Source organism: Lynx canadensis, chromosome C1 (assembly GCF_007474595.2).
Source record: "Lynx canadensis isolate LIC74 chromosome C1, mLynCan4.pri.v2, whole genome shotgun sequence".
In the NCBI taxonomy this organism is placed as follows: domain Eukaryota; kingdom Metazoa; phylum Chordata; class Mammalia; order Carnivora; family Felidae; genus Lynx; species Lynx canadensis.
This window is the reverse complement of record NC_044310.1, coordinates 176,353,989-176,369,985: the sequence shown is the minus strand read 5'-3', so window position 1 is coordinate 176,369,985 and position 15,997 is coordinate 176,353,989. Positions and strand designations below refer to the sequence as shown.

Genomic DNA, 15,997 nt, shown 5'->3' with positions numbered 1-15,997 from the left:
TCATATATTAAAAAAAAAAAACTATCTTCCCATATTTGGTAATAAAAACAGCTACCATAAGCAATTTCATATAGATATGTATATATATGTATATATCTATATACATACACACACACACACACACAATTCCCATTAGTCCTTACAACAACCCTATCATTCCTCTATTACAAATGAAATTTGAAAGTTTTATAAGAACAAGATCAGAAGATTCATGATCACAAAACTAGTCTGTGATGGATACACACCTGCATATCTTGGCATGTTTCACTCAAAGGCAATGCTCAGCTCATCCAGTCTCACATGGAAAAATTAAAAATCCTGAAATCATCCTAAAAATTCTACTTTTTCTATATTCTGCCACTCAGTCCTATCTATCCTACTACCTAAATATTTCTCATACTAGTCCTCTCTATACCTATGACCTCTGTTTAGCCCTTAAACATTTCTCTCCTAATGCACTGCAATAACCACCTTATTGATATTCTGCCTCAATCTCAACCAATGATAGGGTTCTTTCTATATTTACATTTCATCATGTTGCTACCCTACTTAAAATTTTATAAAGAGTTCCAACTGCTGGGGCGCCTGGGTGGCTCAGTCGGTTGAGCATCCAACTTCGGCTTAGGTCATGATCTCTCAGCTCATGAGTTTGAGCCCTGAGTTGGGCTCTATGCTGACACCTCGGAGCCTGGAGCCTGCTTCGGATTCTGTCTCCCTCTCTCTCTCTGCCCCTAACCCACTCGCATTCTGTCTCCTTCAAAAATAAATAAACATTAAAAAAAATTTTTTTTAATTAAAAAAAAAAAAAAAAGAGTTCCAACTGCTAACCAGGTAAAGTCCAAAATCCTTAACTGGACCTTTATCTTTCTAACCTCATCCCACTGTTCTACAAATGCACAGTAAGCCTGTCATACTGCAACCTGTCTCTCTTAATGTGGTGGCACTCACTGGTTCCTTAGCTCACAAGGTTCCCTTTCTATACGAATGACTTATAATCATCCTTCCAGATTTAGTTCAAGTATCACCTCCTCAAGGAAGCCCTTCTTAACCACTCCAACATCAACCCTCTCCCACTGAACAGATTAGGCATTTCTTTGTACTCCCATAGCACCTTTTCCTTAGAGCTAACGGAAACTCAGCATAGGCTATTCTAACCATTGTTTTTCTGTCTCTTCCTCCTGGCTCAGAGTTCTCTGAGGACAGAGATTTTATATTAACCTCATATCCTCAGCATAACCTGTTGAACACAGCCAGCATTCCACCGTATATATGCTAAATGACACATTCTGAAAAGTGAAAGAGTTGCAGTCAGGCTTACATCACAGCATAGAATGTGTGAAATTATCAGGAATCAGTCTTCCATATTTAATGGGAAGGAAATCAAACACTCCTGAAACTACTTCCAGGAAAGTCATTTAAGGACAACAAAGTACCTAAAAAAGAAGCAGAGAACTTAATAGGCTTAAGGGAAACACAGTGAAATAATTTACTTTGAAAATATGATAAATGTAGGGCACCTGGGGTCTCAGTCAGTTTGTCCTCCAACTCTTGATTTCAGCTCTGATCATCTCACTGGATTGGGATCTGGCCAGCGTGGGGCTCTGCACTGAGCATGGAGCCTGCTTGGCATCTTCCTCTCTCGGCTCCCTTCCCCCGCCCCCCCCCCCACTACAGCTCTCTCAAAAAAAATAAATACACATTTTTAAAAACAAGGAAAAACTAAAGTGGAAAAAGAACCATAATAAATATAACCCAATAGTTTCATAGAACCAATAGAAATGCAAGATACATACATAGCTATAACCAACCTTCTTTTACACTAATTTTGAAATATTACTGAAAGTTACTTCAGGAATACAAATCACAAACTTTGTGAACTGACGAGGTAATGAAATTCGCTGTCAGAGATGATTTCAAATAATCTTAACTTTTCCTCTCCGTTCTCAAAGAAGATAAATTTTTGAAATTCACATTTCCTCAGCAGGTATTACAAGTGCCTGTCTTCAACGTGTGGATACACCCAGAATGACACCAGTAAAAACCATGGTTAAGTGAGAGTTTGCTTGCCTCAGCTGTAGGACGCCACAATATACAACCTAAACCACACTCACGAGTTACGGCTGTCCGGGGCTAAAATGTCTGCCTGGCAGGCAACTTTAAGTCCTGCACTCAGAAGGATCTGGGAAATGGGCTGCAACAAAGGCCTAAACACGGTTTGGTCAGGAATGGCCACACCAGACATTAGCGAGCCCAGACCTGCTCAAAGACCGCCCTCCACGCGTGCGCGCCCAGGAGCTTGGCTTCGGCCGCTTCCCGCCCCTCTGTTAGTGGAGGGGAGGAGGGCACACGGCGGCCAGTGGCGCTTGCACGCCGACCGGGACAAGTTGAGGAGAAGGGACTCCCGAGACTACGAGAAGATAAGAATGAATGCCCGTTAGGCACACAACACTACCTTCTTGCTCGCGGGAGGCAGGCAATTACCATCCACCGTCGGACCTGACAGCGTCCCACAAGGTTCACGGGCCCAGCCTCGCGGATCTCGGACTCGCCCCCAGCGCGCGCGGCGGGGTGGGCCCTAGGCGCGCAGCACTTAGTCCCGCCCTTCCCGAGGAACGTGGGATTGGCGCTGTCCGCGGCCAATCCCCTGACGGCGCGTTCGGCTCTGAAAGCTTCCGCAAGCTGCGCTGCGCTGCGCTGGGGTTGATCATTGGCATTCGCCCTGGGAGAGACGCCGTCGCCGCGGAGCTAGTTCTGCTCCCAGCTGGCCGCCAGGAGTAGGGCGGCGGGTGAGTGGTCACGAACGGCTGTAGGGGATGTGCTGCTAGGTAGGGAGCTGCTAGCCGGCCAGGGTAGGCTTGAGGGGAGAGAGTGAACTATGGTTGCGTCCGGGGCTCCCAGTCTGGCCGTGCGGGTCTAGTGGCCACCGAGGCTTGCCCCCACATTCTCGTCGTCTTGCCGTGGTACTGGCGGGATGTGTAGCTCTGAGAAGGACGGGGAGGGTGGAGGAGGCCCTGCGGGGGTAGCAGCAGCGGCTTTTGCTGAGCTTTCACTGGCCAGGCGCTCCAGCATTCGGGGAAAGCTGCCCGTGGTTGTCTGGCTGGCGATGGAGTCCCCAAGAGGGTCCTAGCGGGTCGCAGCCCTCGGGGCACTCGCGTAGGCAGACAATGTCGGAAGTCTTTGTCCTGAAGTGGCGCGGCCGCCTTCTTGCAAAGATTTTGTGAACCGGGGTAGGGTCCGTACCACACCAGCTTTGCCTTCCAGGCTAGATATAAATTTTAAGCCTTTTTCGAGCTTTATTTTTTCCCCCTCCATCCTGTAGAAAAATGGAAAGGTATCTTGAGTTGTGGTATCTTTTAAATATAACCTATAGCTCATGAAAATAATGTACGATGCAAAGTAGATGTGTTTAGGTTAGAAGAAGTATTTACACACGTAAATTTGAGACTTTTGCTTCTTCAACGTTTATTTTATTTTTGGGACAGAGAGAGACAGAGCATGAACGGGGGAGGGGCAGAGAGAGAGGGAGACACAGAATCGGAAACAGGCTCCAGGCTCCGAGCCATCAGCCCAGAGCCCGACGCGGGGCTCGAACCCACGGACTGCGAGATCGTGACCTGGCTGAAGTCGGACGCTTAACCGACTGCACCACCCAGGCGCCCCGAGACTTTTGCTTCTTTATGCAACCAACTTTCATCACCATAAACCTTGATGCGTGCGTTTTCCATAGATTTTTGGAAAGAGAATGAGGCATTTTACTCTGGAAACACTTGTTGCATGCAGTTATGGGAAATTCCTCTCTCAGTGCCAACTCTGTTATGGAAAGGGTTCATTTATTTCTAAATCAGCTGTTCCAAATATACTTTCACCATGTCCCCCTTTCAGTCTCACTGGTTGGTTTTTACTGGGATGATAGGTATTCTTCAAGACAGTTATACTTTGTTCAAGGGATTCTTAGAACCAAGTAAATGCCAGCATTAAATTAACTGGGAACCAGCAATCCATTTCTCCTTTGGTGTTCCACTTGAATGCAATAAAGGGAAAAACTTAGAAAATGAAAGAAAAAAAAACTAAAATTTAAGGAGAGTTGACAAGTTAAAGGAGGAATCATTGTTGTAACCTTACTGTACCAGGGGACAGAAACAAGCTTTATCCCTTGACCATATAAATTTTTCACCACATTATGTTCCTCCCAGGTTCAGTATTTAAAAAGAAGTGAATTGAACCTGACCACTCTTTTTGGAAACAACATTACATTATATGTAAGAGTCTGGCTACTCATAATAGACTAGCTGCATCTACTTTACTTTTTTTTTGTCATCTTTAATTCAAGTGTGTAATTAACATACAGTTTTCTATTTAGTTTCAGGTGTACAATATAATGATTTAACAATTCTGTACATTTCTCAGTGATCATCAAGATAAGTGTACTCTTAATCCCCTCTATTTATTTCATCCATCTCCCCACAAACCTCCTGTCTGGCAACCACCACCAGTTTGTTCTCTGTGTTTATATGTCTTTTTTTTTTTTTTGGTGTGTGTGTGTGTGTGTGTTTCTTAAATTCCACATATAAGTGAAACCGTATGGTATTTGTCTTTCTCTGACTTATTTCACTTAGCAGTATATTGTCTAGGTTCATCAATGTTGTTGCAAATGACAAGATTTCATTCTCTTTTATGGCTGAGTGATATTCTATTATATACATACATCACATCTTCTCTATACATTCATCTGTGGATAGACACTTGGGTTGGTTCCATATTTTGGCTGTTATAAATAATGCTGCAGCTTTGGTCTTTTTTTTATATTGGTCTTTTCTGTTGGTATGTTTAGCTCCTGAGCTTTCACTTTGGTCTCATAAGAAAATGTAGGTTTTCTTTCAGTTGAGTTTTCCTGTCCGTTATTTCATTTAGTAAAACCAGCATGCTAGAAGACAAGCTTTAGGAAACGGATTTTAATTGCTTATTTTATCAATAAGAACTGTAAAAATAAGTTGTTAGTCTTATCATGAAGTCAGATTTAAAAATTATTTACTGCTTTTATTAGCAGATCTGCAAATAGCATATTTTGGTGAGTGTGTTTATTTTATTTCAGAACAACCAGAGAAAAATGATCCTAGTAACACACTTATTTTGTCATGTGAGAGTAGAGTATTTAAGTTTCCAGTTCTGTCAGTGTTGATTCATTTCATTGCTTTCCTACAGAGCAAACATGAATGTTGGAGTTGCCCACAGTGAGGTGAATCCAAATACCCGTGTAATGAACAGCCGGGGTATGTGGCTGACATATGCCTTGGGAGTTGGCTTGCTTCATATTGTTCTACTTAGTATTCCCTTCTTCAGTGTTCCTGTTGCTTGGACCTTGACAAATGTGATACATAATCTGGTAAGAATTTCACCTTATATAAAGCGGTTAAAAGCCTATGCTTTAGTGCTTATCGGGGGCTGAGGGAGAAAGAAATGGGGAGTTGCTGTAATGAGTACAGTTTCAGTTTTGCAAGATGAAAAGAGTTCTGGAGATAGATGGTGGTGATAGTTGCATAACAGTGTGAATGTACTTAATGCCACTGAACTGTACACTTAAAAAATGATTAAGATATATTTTATGTTATGTGTATTTAAAAACAATTTGCTAAAAGCTTAAATCTTTATGTTAAAGAAAAGAAAAACATGGGGTGCCTGGGTGGCCCAGTCGGTTGAGCTTCCGATTTCAGCTCAGGTCATGCTCTCACAGTTTGTGGGTTTGAGCCCCACATTGGGCCCTGTGCTGACAGCTCAGAACCTGAAGCCTGCTTCAGATTCTTTGTCTCCCTCTCTCTCTCTCTGCCCTTCTCCTCGCACTCTCTGTTTCTCAAAAATAAATAAACATTAAAAAAAATTTTGTTTTTCTACCACAAAATTAAAAAAAAGAAAAACACCACTTAGTTTAAAAGTTTTATTGAGGTATAATTTTTAATGTATGTAACATAAAATTTGCTGACTTAAAAGTGTACAGTTCAGTAATTTTTAGTATATATGATAACTTTGAAGATATCCATATCTAATGTGGGATAGATAGGGTTATCTATTAATTCTTTATATTTAAACATCGGCCCTTTCTCTAAGCCTTTTTTTCTCCTTTTGCTTTCATAGGATCTAGAAAATAGGCCATTTTAGCAACACTTCCAAGATACTGTAATTCAGGCTACTATAGTATTAAAGAGAATGCTTCAGAAGAAGTTATGGTTTTTGATTAACTGGAGTCTAATAAACATCTTCGGTTTTAATCCTTGTTAGAAACTTTTCTAAATTGTTTAAATATACTTTCCTGGTTCAGTATAGAAATTTTGAGCTTAATCATACATTATTGAGGATCTTAATAGTGCCTTAGCTTCTTCATGTTGACTGTGGGTCTTCTGTACTATAGGATAGCTCTACAAAGTATCAGAGATTCAGTTGACTCTATTGACCATATGATGCAGGCCTGGAAATTATCTGTTTAAAAAAAGAACAACTGATAGTGACTTTTCTTATCTTTAACAGCCTATGAAAGCAGAATGAAAGGGGAGAAATACAATTAATTCAAATTTTTAATTGAATCCAGATTAACTATGTATTTCTTTATTCCCTGTCTTCTGAAGAGTATTTGAATTTGACTGGAGGAGAGCAGGATAATGTGGTAAAAATAAGTGAATGTCCATTTAGTACATTTTATGCAATGGACTTTGATAGGGCAAACACTAGTTTTAAGTAGCAACTTCTCTGAAATATTTGACAAGAATTATATCTTTTACTAGAATTCCTTTCCTTTGGCTTCCGTGGGATCACTTTTTCCTAGATATTTCTGATTTTTCCTTTTTTGTTTCTTGTACAGTCTTCTATTTTCGTCTCCTAAATATTGCTGTCTCCAAGGTTCGTTTTTTCATCTCTTTTTATTCTATGTATTGTGCCTAGGGTACTTCATCTATCCATATTTTCGGTTTCTACCCTAGAACAAACAAATATAAATTGAACTCATTCCTGATCTCTTACCACTTATGACCCGTTCCTCTGGCTTTATTCCTTATCTAATCTAAAGGCACCACTGTATGCCCAATAAGTCAAGCCAGATAGCTTCAAAGGTAAAGTGATTCATATAATGTATTATCGAAACTGAGTCTGTTTTGAGAGTAAAAGGGAACTCTAGTAATAACTAATCCAAGAAAATAGGTATAAATCAGGACCATCCGTGCCAACTAGGATATATGGTCACTCTAGTTTTAGGTTAACTGCTTTTCCTTTGTCTTCCATATCCATATAGTCAAAGCCCTGTCTGTTCTGCTTTACTGTCTCTCAACTTGATCCCCACAGATATTACTGTAATTTATACCCTTATTTTTTTCTCAGGTGGATTACTCCAGTAGATCAAATGGTCTCCTTGATGTTCTTCTATTCTACTCTCCTCCATTCCAAGTTGGCACAGTTATTTTTAAAATGCATAGGGGCGCCTGGGTGGCGCAGTCGATTAAGCGTCCGACTTCAGCCAGGTCACGATCTCACGGTCCGTGAGTTCGAGCCCCGCGTCAGGCTCTGTGCTGAGTGCTCAGAGCCTGGAGCCTGTTTCCGATTCTGTGTCTCCCTCTCTCTCTGCCCCTCCCCGTTCATGCTCTGTCTCTCTCTGTCCCACAAATAAATAAACGTTGGAAAAAGAAAAATTAAAAAATAAAAAAATAAATAAATAAATAAAATGCATATATGCTTAAGTCATGCTCTAAGTTCTTTTATGATTCCCCATTACATTCATAATAAAATAACAAGTTTATTATGTGGCATATAAGACCAGTTGAATAATATAGAGGCAAGAAAAGGACTCAATCTTATATCAGCTCATCTCCAAACAGGAATTTTTCTCTAACAATAATGAAAATGATCTTGCTTTCACCTTTTTTTGCTTTGGCTTAGGCTCTTTTTCCACTATTTTAATACCCCTTTCTCCATCCCCCTCTGCCGGGCTGATTCTTAGTGCAGGAAAACTACTCAAATATCACCTCCAGAAAACTACAAAACTCCCATCCTACATTCTTTTATCCTTTATTTATCATAGTTTTATAATTAAGAATTTATCTTTTTATTTTCCATATCTCTAAAGACTTATGTAAATGTTTGCTGAATTAATTAGTCTGTATTGTCATGTAATTTTCTCTTCTCCAATGAGACATGTATTAAATGTACTTTAGAAGTCACCCCCTCCCCCGCCCTATGTTTTCAATTGGCTAACTGATCTTGAAACACAACATATGGCCACATGGTAATTGACAACACGTAGTAGAGAAGCAAACTTCTGACTTATTAGTTCACCACACTAAAGACCTACGTACCAGCCATAGATGTAAGCAATTACATGACTCCAAATTTAAGTTTGTTTTGAAGATAGCCCACTTTAAACCAATTAAAAATGTGAAATATATTCTGAATGCTTTTAAATGGGAAAGTAGACCTGGTTGTTATCCCTGGTTAGAAAAAACACAGTCTTTGCCTTTTGGGTCACATACTCTTCAGAATTTAAAAGCGTGTAATTTCTGTTTTATTGTCTCCCATAAAGCCCATGTGAATATGGTTTCTTTGTGCTTACAGAATAAATATCCCTTAGCTTACCTTCATCTTGGCTTAATGTCTAATACTTGCTATATACCAGCCCTTGTTCCTGAGGTATTCAGGCTAATGGAAAAATAAACATGTAAACAATTCCAACAATATGTTGTGCTATAAATAAAATATTTTCAATAAAATTCTATATAAGCACATAGGCTACTACTAACGAGGAGGGCCTCATTAAGGATTGTCATTTGAGCTGAACCTTCAAGAATGAGGTAGCTGACAAGGTAGCATCACAGCTTTTGCCTCAGCAACAAGGAACCTTTCCCTCTTTTGTATTTGCTGAATACTCTGATTGTACCTATGATAGCAATTTCTGATCTACATTCTAATTGCTTATGCATATCTTTTTTTTTTCTCATTGTCTCTTAGAAGATTGAGTTTTTTTCAAGACTGTGGACATGTTTTACTCAATTTCATAAATGCATACATGTCCTGTGTCCTATACACATAAGCCACTTGATAAATTTGTTGAGTTAATCCATTTGAACATGAGTGTTTCTATATAGTTTAGGTGTTATTGCAGCCAAACAACTTTTTAATTGCCTAGTGGAATAACTAGTAAGTAGGCTAAGCTTTGAGAAGGAGGGCTGTCTTAACCTAGTTAATAATATAAAATTTCAAATCACAAGTTTTTCTTTTCTTCCCATACATTTATTGAAAGTTGAAATAGAAAAAAATGATACCTCGTTATGACTTCTAGTGGGAAAAACTGTTTCATGATAATATTTAGGCAGGAATATTCTGTTACTGGTGCCTCAGACAGTGATCCTGCAATGTAGTACTACCAGTGATCTGAATGGATATCATAATCTCAAGGAAACAAGTCTAGTATATATTGGTTTTTACCTAATCACAAAATTAGATGTTCAAACATATCCCTGAACAGAATGGCTTTTAGTAAGACTTTTTACTTTAAAAAAGAAAACAAAACAAAAACAAAAAACACAACTACAAAAGAAACTCCATTGAGGCACAGTGGTGATTTTAAAAGCAAATTGAGTTGAAAATTATTCTTACTACATAACCATCTTTCTCGCTTTAGAAGAAAACCATTGAGACAAACACAGTCCTAATATTAAGTATTATCAAACCCATTTTCCCCGATACAGAAATTTTGTTTATTATTATTTACCAATTTGTATGTTTTTGTCATTTTAGAAGTATCATCAGATTTACTAATGTGACACTGAACATTCCTATACATCAAGGATAAGATAATCCTATTTCCTAATAAGAAGGGAATTAGAAAATCTAAATGTAATGATGTAAAGCTGTCCTCATTTTTTGTGTGTGTGCATTTCAATTTAATAGGAGATGAAAACAGGTTACTTTTTTGGTTGACCTTTTACTGGTTTTCCCCAAAGATTTTTTATATGCCCCTGAAAGTTTTATTTTACTATGAAGAAACTGGTCTTTCACAAATAGTAATGAAAGCTTAAAACTTGAACTGTTAAGTTAAATCACCCATACTGCCATAAGCAGTCTGGAACTATCTTAATGCTTACTGACAAATACTAATTTTATATTTGATATTGCTTGTTTTTCAGGGGATGTATGTATTTTTGCATGCAGTAAAAGGAACACCTTTTGAAACTCCTGACCAGGGTAAAGCACGGCTCCTAACTCATTGGGAACAGCTGGACTATGGAGTACAGTTTACATCTTCACGGAAGTTTTTCACAATTTCTCCAATAATTCTGTAAGTGATGGAAATTTTTAGGTATGAAGAAGATTGGATAAGAGGAAGCTGTCCTTTTATTAGGTTGAATTTCAGTTAGAAACAGAATATTTGTTGAAACCTCTGCCAATAAATAGCTAACTCAGAGCATAAAATACAGACAAAATTTAACAAGCTGGTGATAAACTGTTTTTACGTCAGTCAGTAATACATGGAGACAACAACAATAATGTGCTCATCAGTATGTTTAGACCTAGGATACACAAATCAAATATGTTGTAGTTCATATCCTTAAGTTACTTACAAGAAAGCTAAATGCATAATCTTATTTTATATTCCACTATTAGATTAATCACCCTAACCAAGGATTTGGGTGATTTCAGATGAATTTCATTGACCACCCATCTCCCCCAGTTTGGATGTTCAAGCTCCTTGGGAGAGATTGCTGTATAGTTTATAGATAAAAGAAGTTAGGCTTTCATCGTAGGACAGACCTGGGTTGAATCCTGTTTATCGCACCACCTACTTGGTTTGCTTATGGATAAAATTCTAGCCAATACTACATAATTCAATTGGATGCCTTAAGAAATAAATGAGATAATATCTGTCTGTAAAGCATTTAACCTTAAATTTCCTCCTATTGCCTGACATTCAGGGCCCTCCACAAAATGGTTCCTACCTTATTTTTCCTTTATGTGAATATTTTACCCCCACCCAACTCCCACCTGGTCAAGCTCTTCTAAGCAACATTTTTTTTTAATGCTTCGTGCATAGTCCTATTTCTATGCCTTTGTTCAAATCATTTCTCCTACCTGAAATACCTTCTCCGTTCTTAATTTATCCTACTCTTCTTTCAGTATTTAAATTCTGCCTTCTCATGCGGTCTTCCCCTTAGCACCCAACCTTAAGAAATAATGCCTGTTTTGAACTCCTTTAGTAGTTATTACACATCCCTTATTTATGCCACTTTGCATTATTTCTGTTATTATAAATGTTTTATTTCTGCAAAGAATTTATAAATGTGTAGATTGCTTTGAATTCCACACTCAGTATTGTTGCATGCATATAATGGATGTTTTACATCTACTTTAAGCAAACACTGTATACCATATAGCTCATATATAATAACATATCCATGATTTAGAATCAGTGCAGTCTGGAGTAAGTGGAAAGACTCCTTGGAGACTAAATTAGGATTCCTTAAACTGAGACTTAGGGAAGGTAGATTTCAGAAAAAGGAAGGCATTTTTAAATGAAAAGAATAAGTTGATCATAAAGTGGTAGATTTTTTTTTTTTTATGTTGTTAGGACTTTGAGGAAATTTTTTAAATTTTTGTTTGAGCCCTATATAAAATTAATGTCAAAAGAGAAATGATTTGTATGATCTAACAAAGATAAACACAGTAACAGGAATAATAGTTATTCAAACAGCCCTAAATTTGGACTGCTTTCTAACTTTGTGACTTTTGGCCATTTCTTTGAAGCCTCATTTCCTCATCTGTAAAATGTTGAGGATTGCATTATAATTAATGTAAAAAGCCTGACATGTATACTGAATTTTCAGTAACAGCTATCACAAAATTGTCAACTAAGATGTACCTGTGTACAACATCCGTATTTCTAAAAATATATTTTTGACCCACAGGCATGATTTCAAATATTCTGTGATTAAATTCCTTATATAACTGAAGAAACAACACTAAAGCCATCTATATAGCATTGATACTTTTCAGAGTGCTTTCACATTTTCTTATTTGATCATTTGTCAGGTAGGTAGGATATGCAGTGTTATCCCAAATTTTTAGATAAAGGAACAGACTCAAATGCATTACCTTGTTCCAGATCTTGCAACTGGTTGGAGTCAAGAGCCCAGATGAAATCCTAAACTTCTAGTGCCTAATACACGTCTCTTTCCAGTATATACTTCGGCATATAAATGCTATTACATGACTCCCACCTCAGTTTAGCATCCCCTCAGAGGGTTGTCTAGGTTTTTGTAAGAACCTGTAATTTTCATGTAATTTACACATAAAATTAGTTTCTATTAAACGACAAAGGGGACAGTATGATGCATACAATATATGCTACAGTATGATGAGGAGGAGCCATTCCAAAAATATTTATTTCCAACACGTCAAGTTATGGGTTAACCCATATTGATTATAGGAAATCAAATGAGCTTACTAAATGCAAGTGGTAGGAAGTATAAACACAGTCTTCAAATATATGAAAGCTGGAAGAAAGGGTTTAAACTAGAGATTGAAGAATATGGTTTATTCTTGAAGAATTTTCTGATTATAGTTTGTGAAATAGGTGGAAGATTATAGAATTTCTCAATATAGATGGCTCTGAAAATGATGTATACAGCTCTGTGTGATGTTTTTAGTCATACTTCAAAATAACTATTCTTTTCTAACCATATTACACAAGATAATTTATCTCCTCTTACTAGAAATTAATGACCATACTTAGAGGAAAGGCTACTAGAATACTTTACTGTGTACTGTAAAAGTACCAATTAGACAAACACCCATACATAGACTAACTTCTTAGTCGTGATCAAGTAGAGTATGATGTTTTATTCTTTTTAATTTTTTATTATTATTATTATTTTAATGTTTATTTTTGAGAGAGAAAGAGCATGAAAGGGGAGGGGCAGAGAGAGATGGAAACACAGAATCTGAAGCAGGCTCCAGGCTCTGAGCTGTGAGCACAGAGCCTGATGTGGGGCTCGAACTCATGGACCGCGGGATCATGACCTGAGCTGAAGTCGGACGCTTAACCGACTGAGCCACCCAGATGCCCCAATGTTTTATTCTTAAATCCTGTCTATATTAGGATATTCTCAGTGTCCAAATGATGTGTCTGCACTCTGATGTGCACTTGGGTAAAACTAGACATTCTGACTTGATGCTTTATGGTCCTAAAGGTAGCTTAGGCTTGTTAAAACAAATTCTTAGATATTGGATGTCTTTGAATGTGTACATATGGTCAGTTACAGCAAAACAGCTGGAATGTTACAACAGTGTTTTCCAGATTTCCAGTTAAACTGGTTATCAACCTGTTTGGCTACAATAAACATCAAAAAAAGGCAACCAAGTACTTGTTTTCTTTCAAAGATACTGAATTGTATTAATGTACTAACACCCCATTTTCACAACTTTATAGCAGTAGTTTTTAACCTTTTGGTGGGTCACAAACCCTTTGAGACTATGATAGATGCTTTGGGTCTGGATCTTCTCTTCAGAAACATACACATAAATACAAAACTGTACCTGAAATTTCAGAGTATACGAATCCTAGTTTGAAAGACTTCTTTAAAGGATGCTAAGTAGCAAACACATTCTTTTAAATGCATTTCACATGATTGCAGAAATGCAAAATGTGCATATATGCCTCCATTAAATAAAATTTTAAATCCTGAATGAATTTAGACCCCCATCTGGTCCCTCCTGTTTTAGTGCTCAAAAGTGATCCTGTTTTTAGGTATTTATGTTTCAGTGGCTTTTTTTACCTTTAAATTTTTTAATAAATTCTAATTAATTTCATTTTTAGATGTTATATATATTTTAACTTTTATTTCTACAGATATTTTCTGGCAAGTTTCTATACGAAGTATGATCCAACTCACTTCATCCTAAACACAGCTTCTCTCCTGAGTGTACTAATTCCCAAAATGCCACAGCTACATGGTGTTCGGATCTTTGGAATTAATAAGTATTGAAATGTTTTGAAATGGAACAGAAAATTTTTACAGCTACTGAATTTTCTGTAAGGAAGGAGTGGTTAGTAAACTGCACTGTTTCCGTGATATTGTGAAATGAGAAGTATTTACATTGAAGGGCCAGTTGCTGGTTCTTCACATGCTGTTTTGAAGTGCAGGTATTTACTAGAAGATGCCTCTGTTTAATGCATCTGGTATCTTTCTGAAGAGAGGTGTTATAGGCAGGCTGGGCAGGCCCAGCTTATAAGTTAAATGGCTGTACACTGAAGGATTAGTAGATGAATTCAAAGAAATGAGAGATTTATAAGAAAACAAGACCAGCTTAGCTTATAATGAATGGGCATTATGTTAGGAGAAGAATATTTCCAATCATTCAGTCATGGTCAGTTTAAGCAGACTTAACCTGTAAACCAGAATCATCTCTTTACAAGTTTATTATAGATTGTTTTTATTACCATACATGTTCCTCTTGTTTTGTAGAGGAGGATATTTCTCTCTTGTTTTATACAATCCAATCCTTACCTTATGATTGTACTTTTTTTGCTTTTGCTGGCTCAACATTGTGTTGATAGACTGAGGTCATTTTTACATTTATTAATTAATGAGTTACCTTTATTAGTTAATGAGTTCATGAAGGTCCACCTTCATGACTGGTGACAGAAGACAGCATCTTACAAACAGCCTCTGAATCAACCTTCTAATTTTGGAACGGAATGGGTTTTGTTGCCTTTCCAGACACAAGGCTGCTAAACCAATTAAGAAAATAATTTATTTCACACAGTTAGAGTATATGGTAATTTAGAGGTCTCTGCTTATTTGGTTGATCAATCTAATTGTTAAAGTCTGCTGTTATTTAGAAAAGGAAACATAAAGTGGACAACTATATAGCCAACCTGTGGTCTGGCAGAAACTGCTTCTCTAGCAGTAGTACCATAGTAAATAATGGAGTCTTCTTTAGCAGGTCTACAGCAAAAGAAAACATCTTTCCTTAGTCCCCCTGCTCTCACTCCCCATATTTTGCTCATTAATGTTTGGCCTTTCAGTTCATGGGTCTTGGTGTAGATAACCCAAAGTGGTAACTCTTTCCAAAACAGCAACCATATTGAATTCTTGTGACTTAGAGAAGCTTCCTATAATTGATATTAATTAGTTGCAAAAAATAACTGCATACTACTTTGAGAAGTAAACATGTCAAAACCAAAGTTCTGATATGGGATGAGACTGAAATATCCAGTAACATTTGTAAACAAAACTGAGTGACAAGAGTTATAGACCAACTGAAAAATCAATTTGTTTCAATAAACTGACTTATGGGGGTAATGATCATTGTTTTGTATTTCAAAAGTATTGAGTTTAGAACTCCATTGTATGATATGCCTTTGTATGTTTGTCTTTTACCCATGTATTTTTTAGTTAGTAATCTATACTTGAATAAAACTTTTCTTTGGTGTAAGATTATTGTAAATCTCCAAATTCAGTCAGCAATGTCACATTTTTCAAGTTGTGTTTAAGCAACTGAATTTCATTAAGGTAGTTAAAAATGTTGCTTTGTTTTTCTTCATTTTAATTTTTTTTCATGTTTATTTATTTTTGAGAAAAAGAGACAGAGTGCGAGCAGGAGAGAGATAGAGAGAGAGGGAGACACAAAAGCTGAAGCAGGCTCCAGACTCTGAGCTGTCAGCACAGAGCCCGACACGGGGCTCAAACTCGTGAACCGTGAGATCATGACCTGGGCCAAAGTTGGGTATTTAACCGACTGAGCCACCTAGGTGCTCCTCTTTTTCTTCATTTTAAAGTTTACCTCAAAAGGCTTACTTTTTGCACAGACTTCAGAGATAGAAATCTTCTGTTAATGCAGGCCTTCTGCTTCCCCCACTCTTCATCCTATAATGTTTTAAAAATATTTATTCAGAGGGCCCACTCTGTTGTGGGTATTGTTTTAGGTATTGTGGATACAGTTTGCAAGCAAGACATTATTTTTG

The 15,997-nt window shown here is 37.4% G+C and overlaps 2 protein-coding genes across 9 annotated transcripts in view; one reads left to right on the top strand and one right to left on the bottom strand.

Annotated features, from left to right (window-relative positions):
• PMS1 (PMS1 homolog 1, mismatch repair system component) overlaps window positions 1-2,577 on the bottom strand; it is a 100,406-nt gene extending 97,829 nt beyond the window's left edge. For 4 of the 7 annotated variants that reach the window (XM_030325352.1, XM_030325354.1, XM_030325350.1 and 1 more), the window contains exon 1: window positions 2,453-2,548. The gene's annotated coding sequence lies outside the window, so the exon portion shown is untranslated. Of the gene's footprint in view, window positions 1-1,318; window positions 1,434-2,452 lie in introns of all 7 variants that reach the window. The other 3 variants (XM_030325348.1, XM_030325347.2, XM_030325353.2) reach the window with 3 other exon arrangements.
• On the top strand, window positions 2,327-15,468 carry ORMDL1 (ORMDL sphingolipid biosynthesis regulator 1). Of its 2 annotated transcripts, none has more exons than XM_030325355.2 (4): window positions 2,327-2,786; window positions 5,203-5,383; window positions 10,161-10,312; window positions 13,880-15,468. In XM_030325355.2, exons 2-4 carry the CDS (start codon window positions 5,210-5,212, stop codon window positions 14,013-14,015), a joined length of 462 nt encoding a protein of 153 aa, XP_030181215.1. In that variant the 5' UTR covers window positions 2,327-2,786; window positions 5,203-5,209; the 3' UTR covers window positions 14,016-15,468. The 2 variants fall into 2 exon arrangements, with proteins under 2 accessions (XP_030181215.1, XP_030181216.1); XM_030325356.2 differs by having other exon boundaries at window positions 2,692-2,825.
• Window positions 15,469-15,997: the final 529 nt, after the last annotated feature.

Bases quoted from the DNA above. Each gene is read 5' to 3' on its own strand.
- ORMDL1 (XM_030325355.2), top strand. From the start codon at position 5,210: ATGAATGTTGGAGTTGCCCACAGTGAGGTGAATCCAAATACCCGTGTA. The intron at 5,384-10,160 runs GTAAGAATTTCA...CTTGTTTTTCAG, and splicing joins CAAATGTGATACATAATCTG to GGGATGTATGTATTTTTGCA. The intron at 10,313-13,879 runs GTAAGTGATGGA...TTATTTCTACAG, and splicing joins ACAATTTCTCCAATAATTCT to ATATTTTCTGGCAAGTTTCT.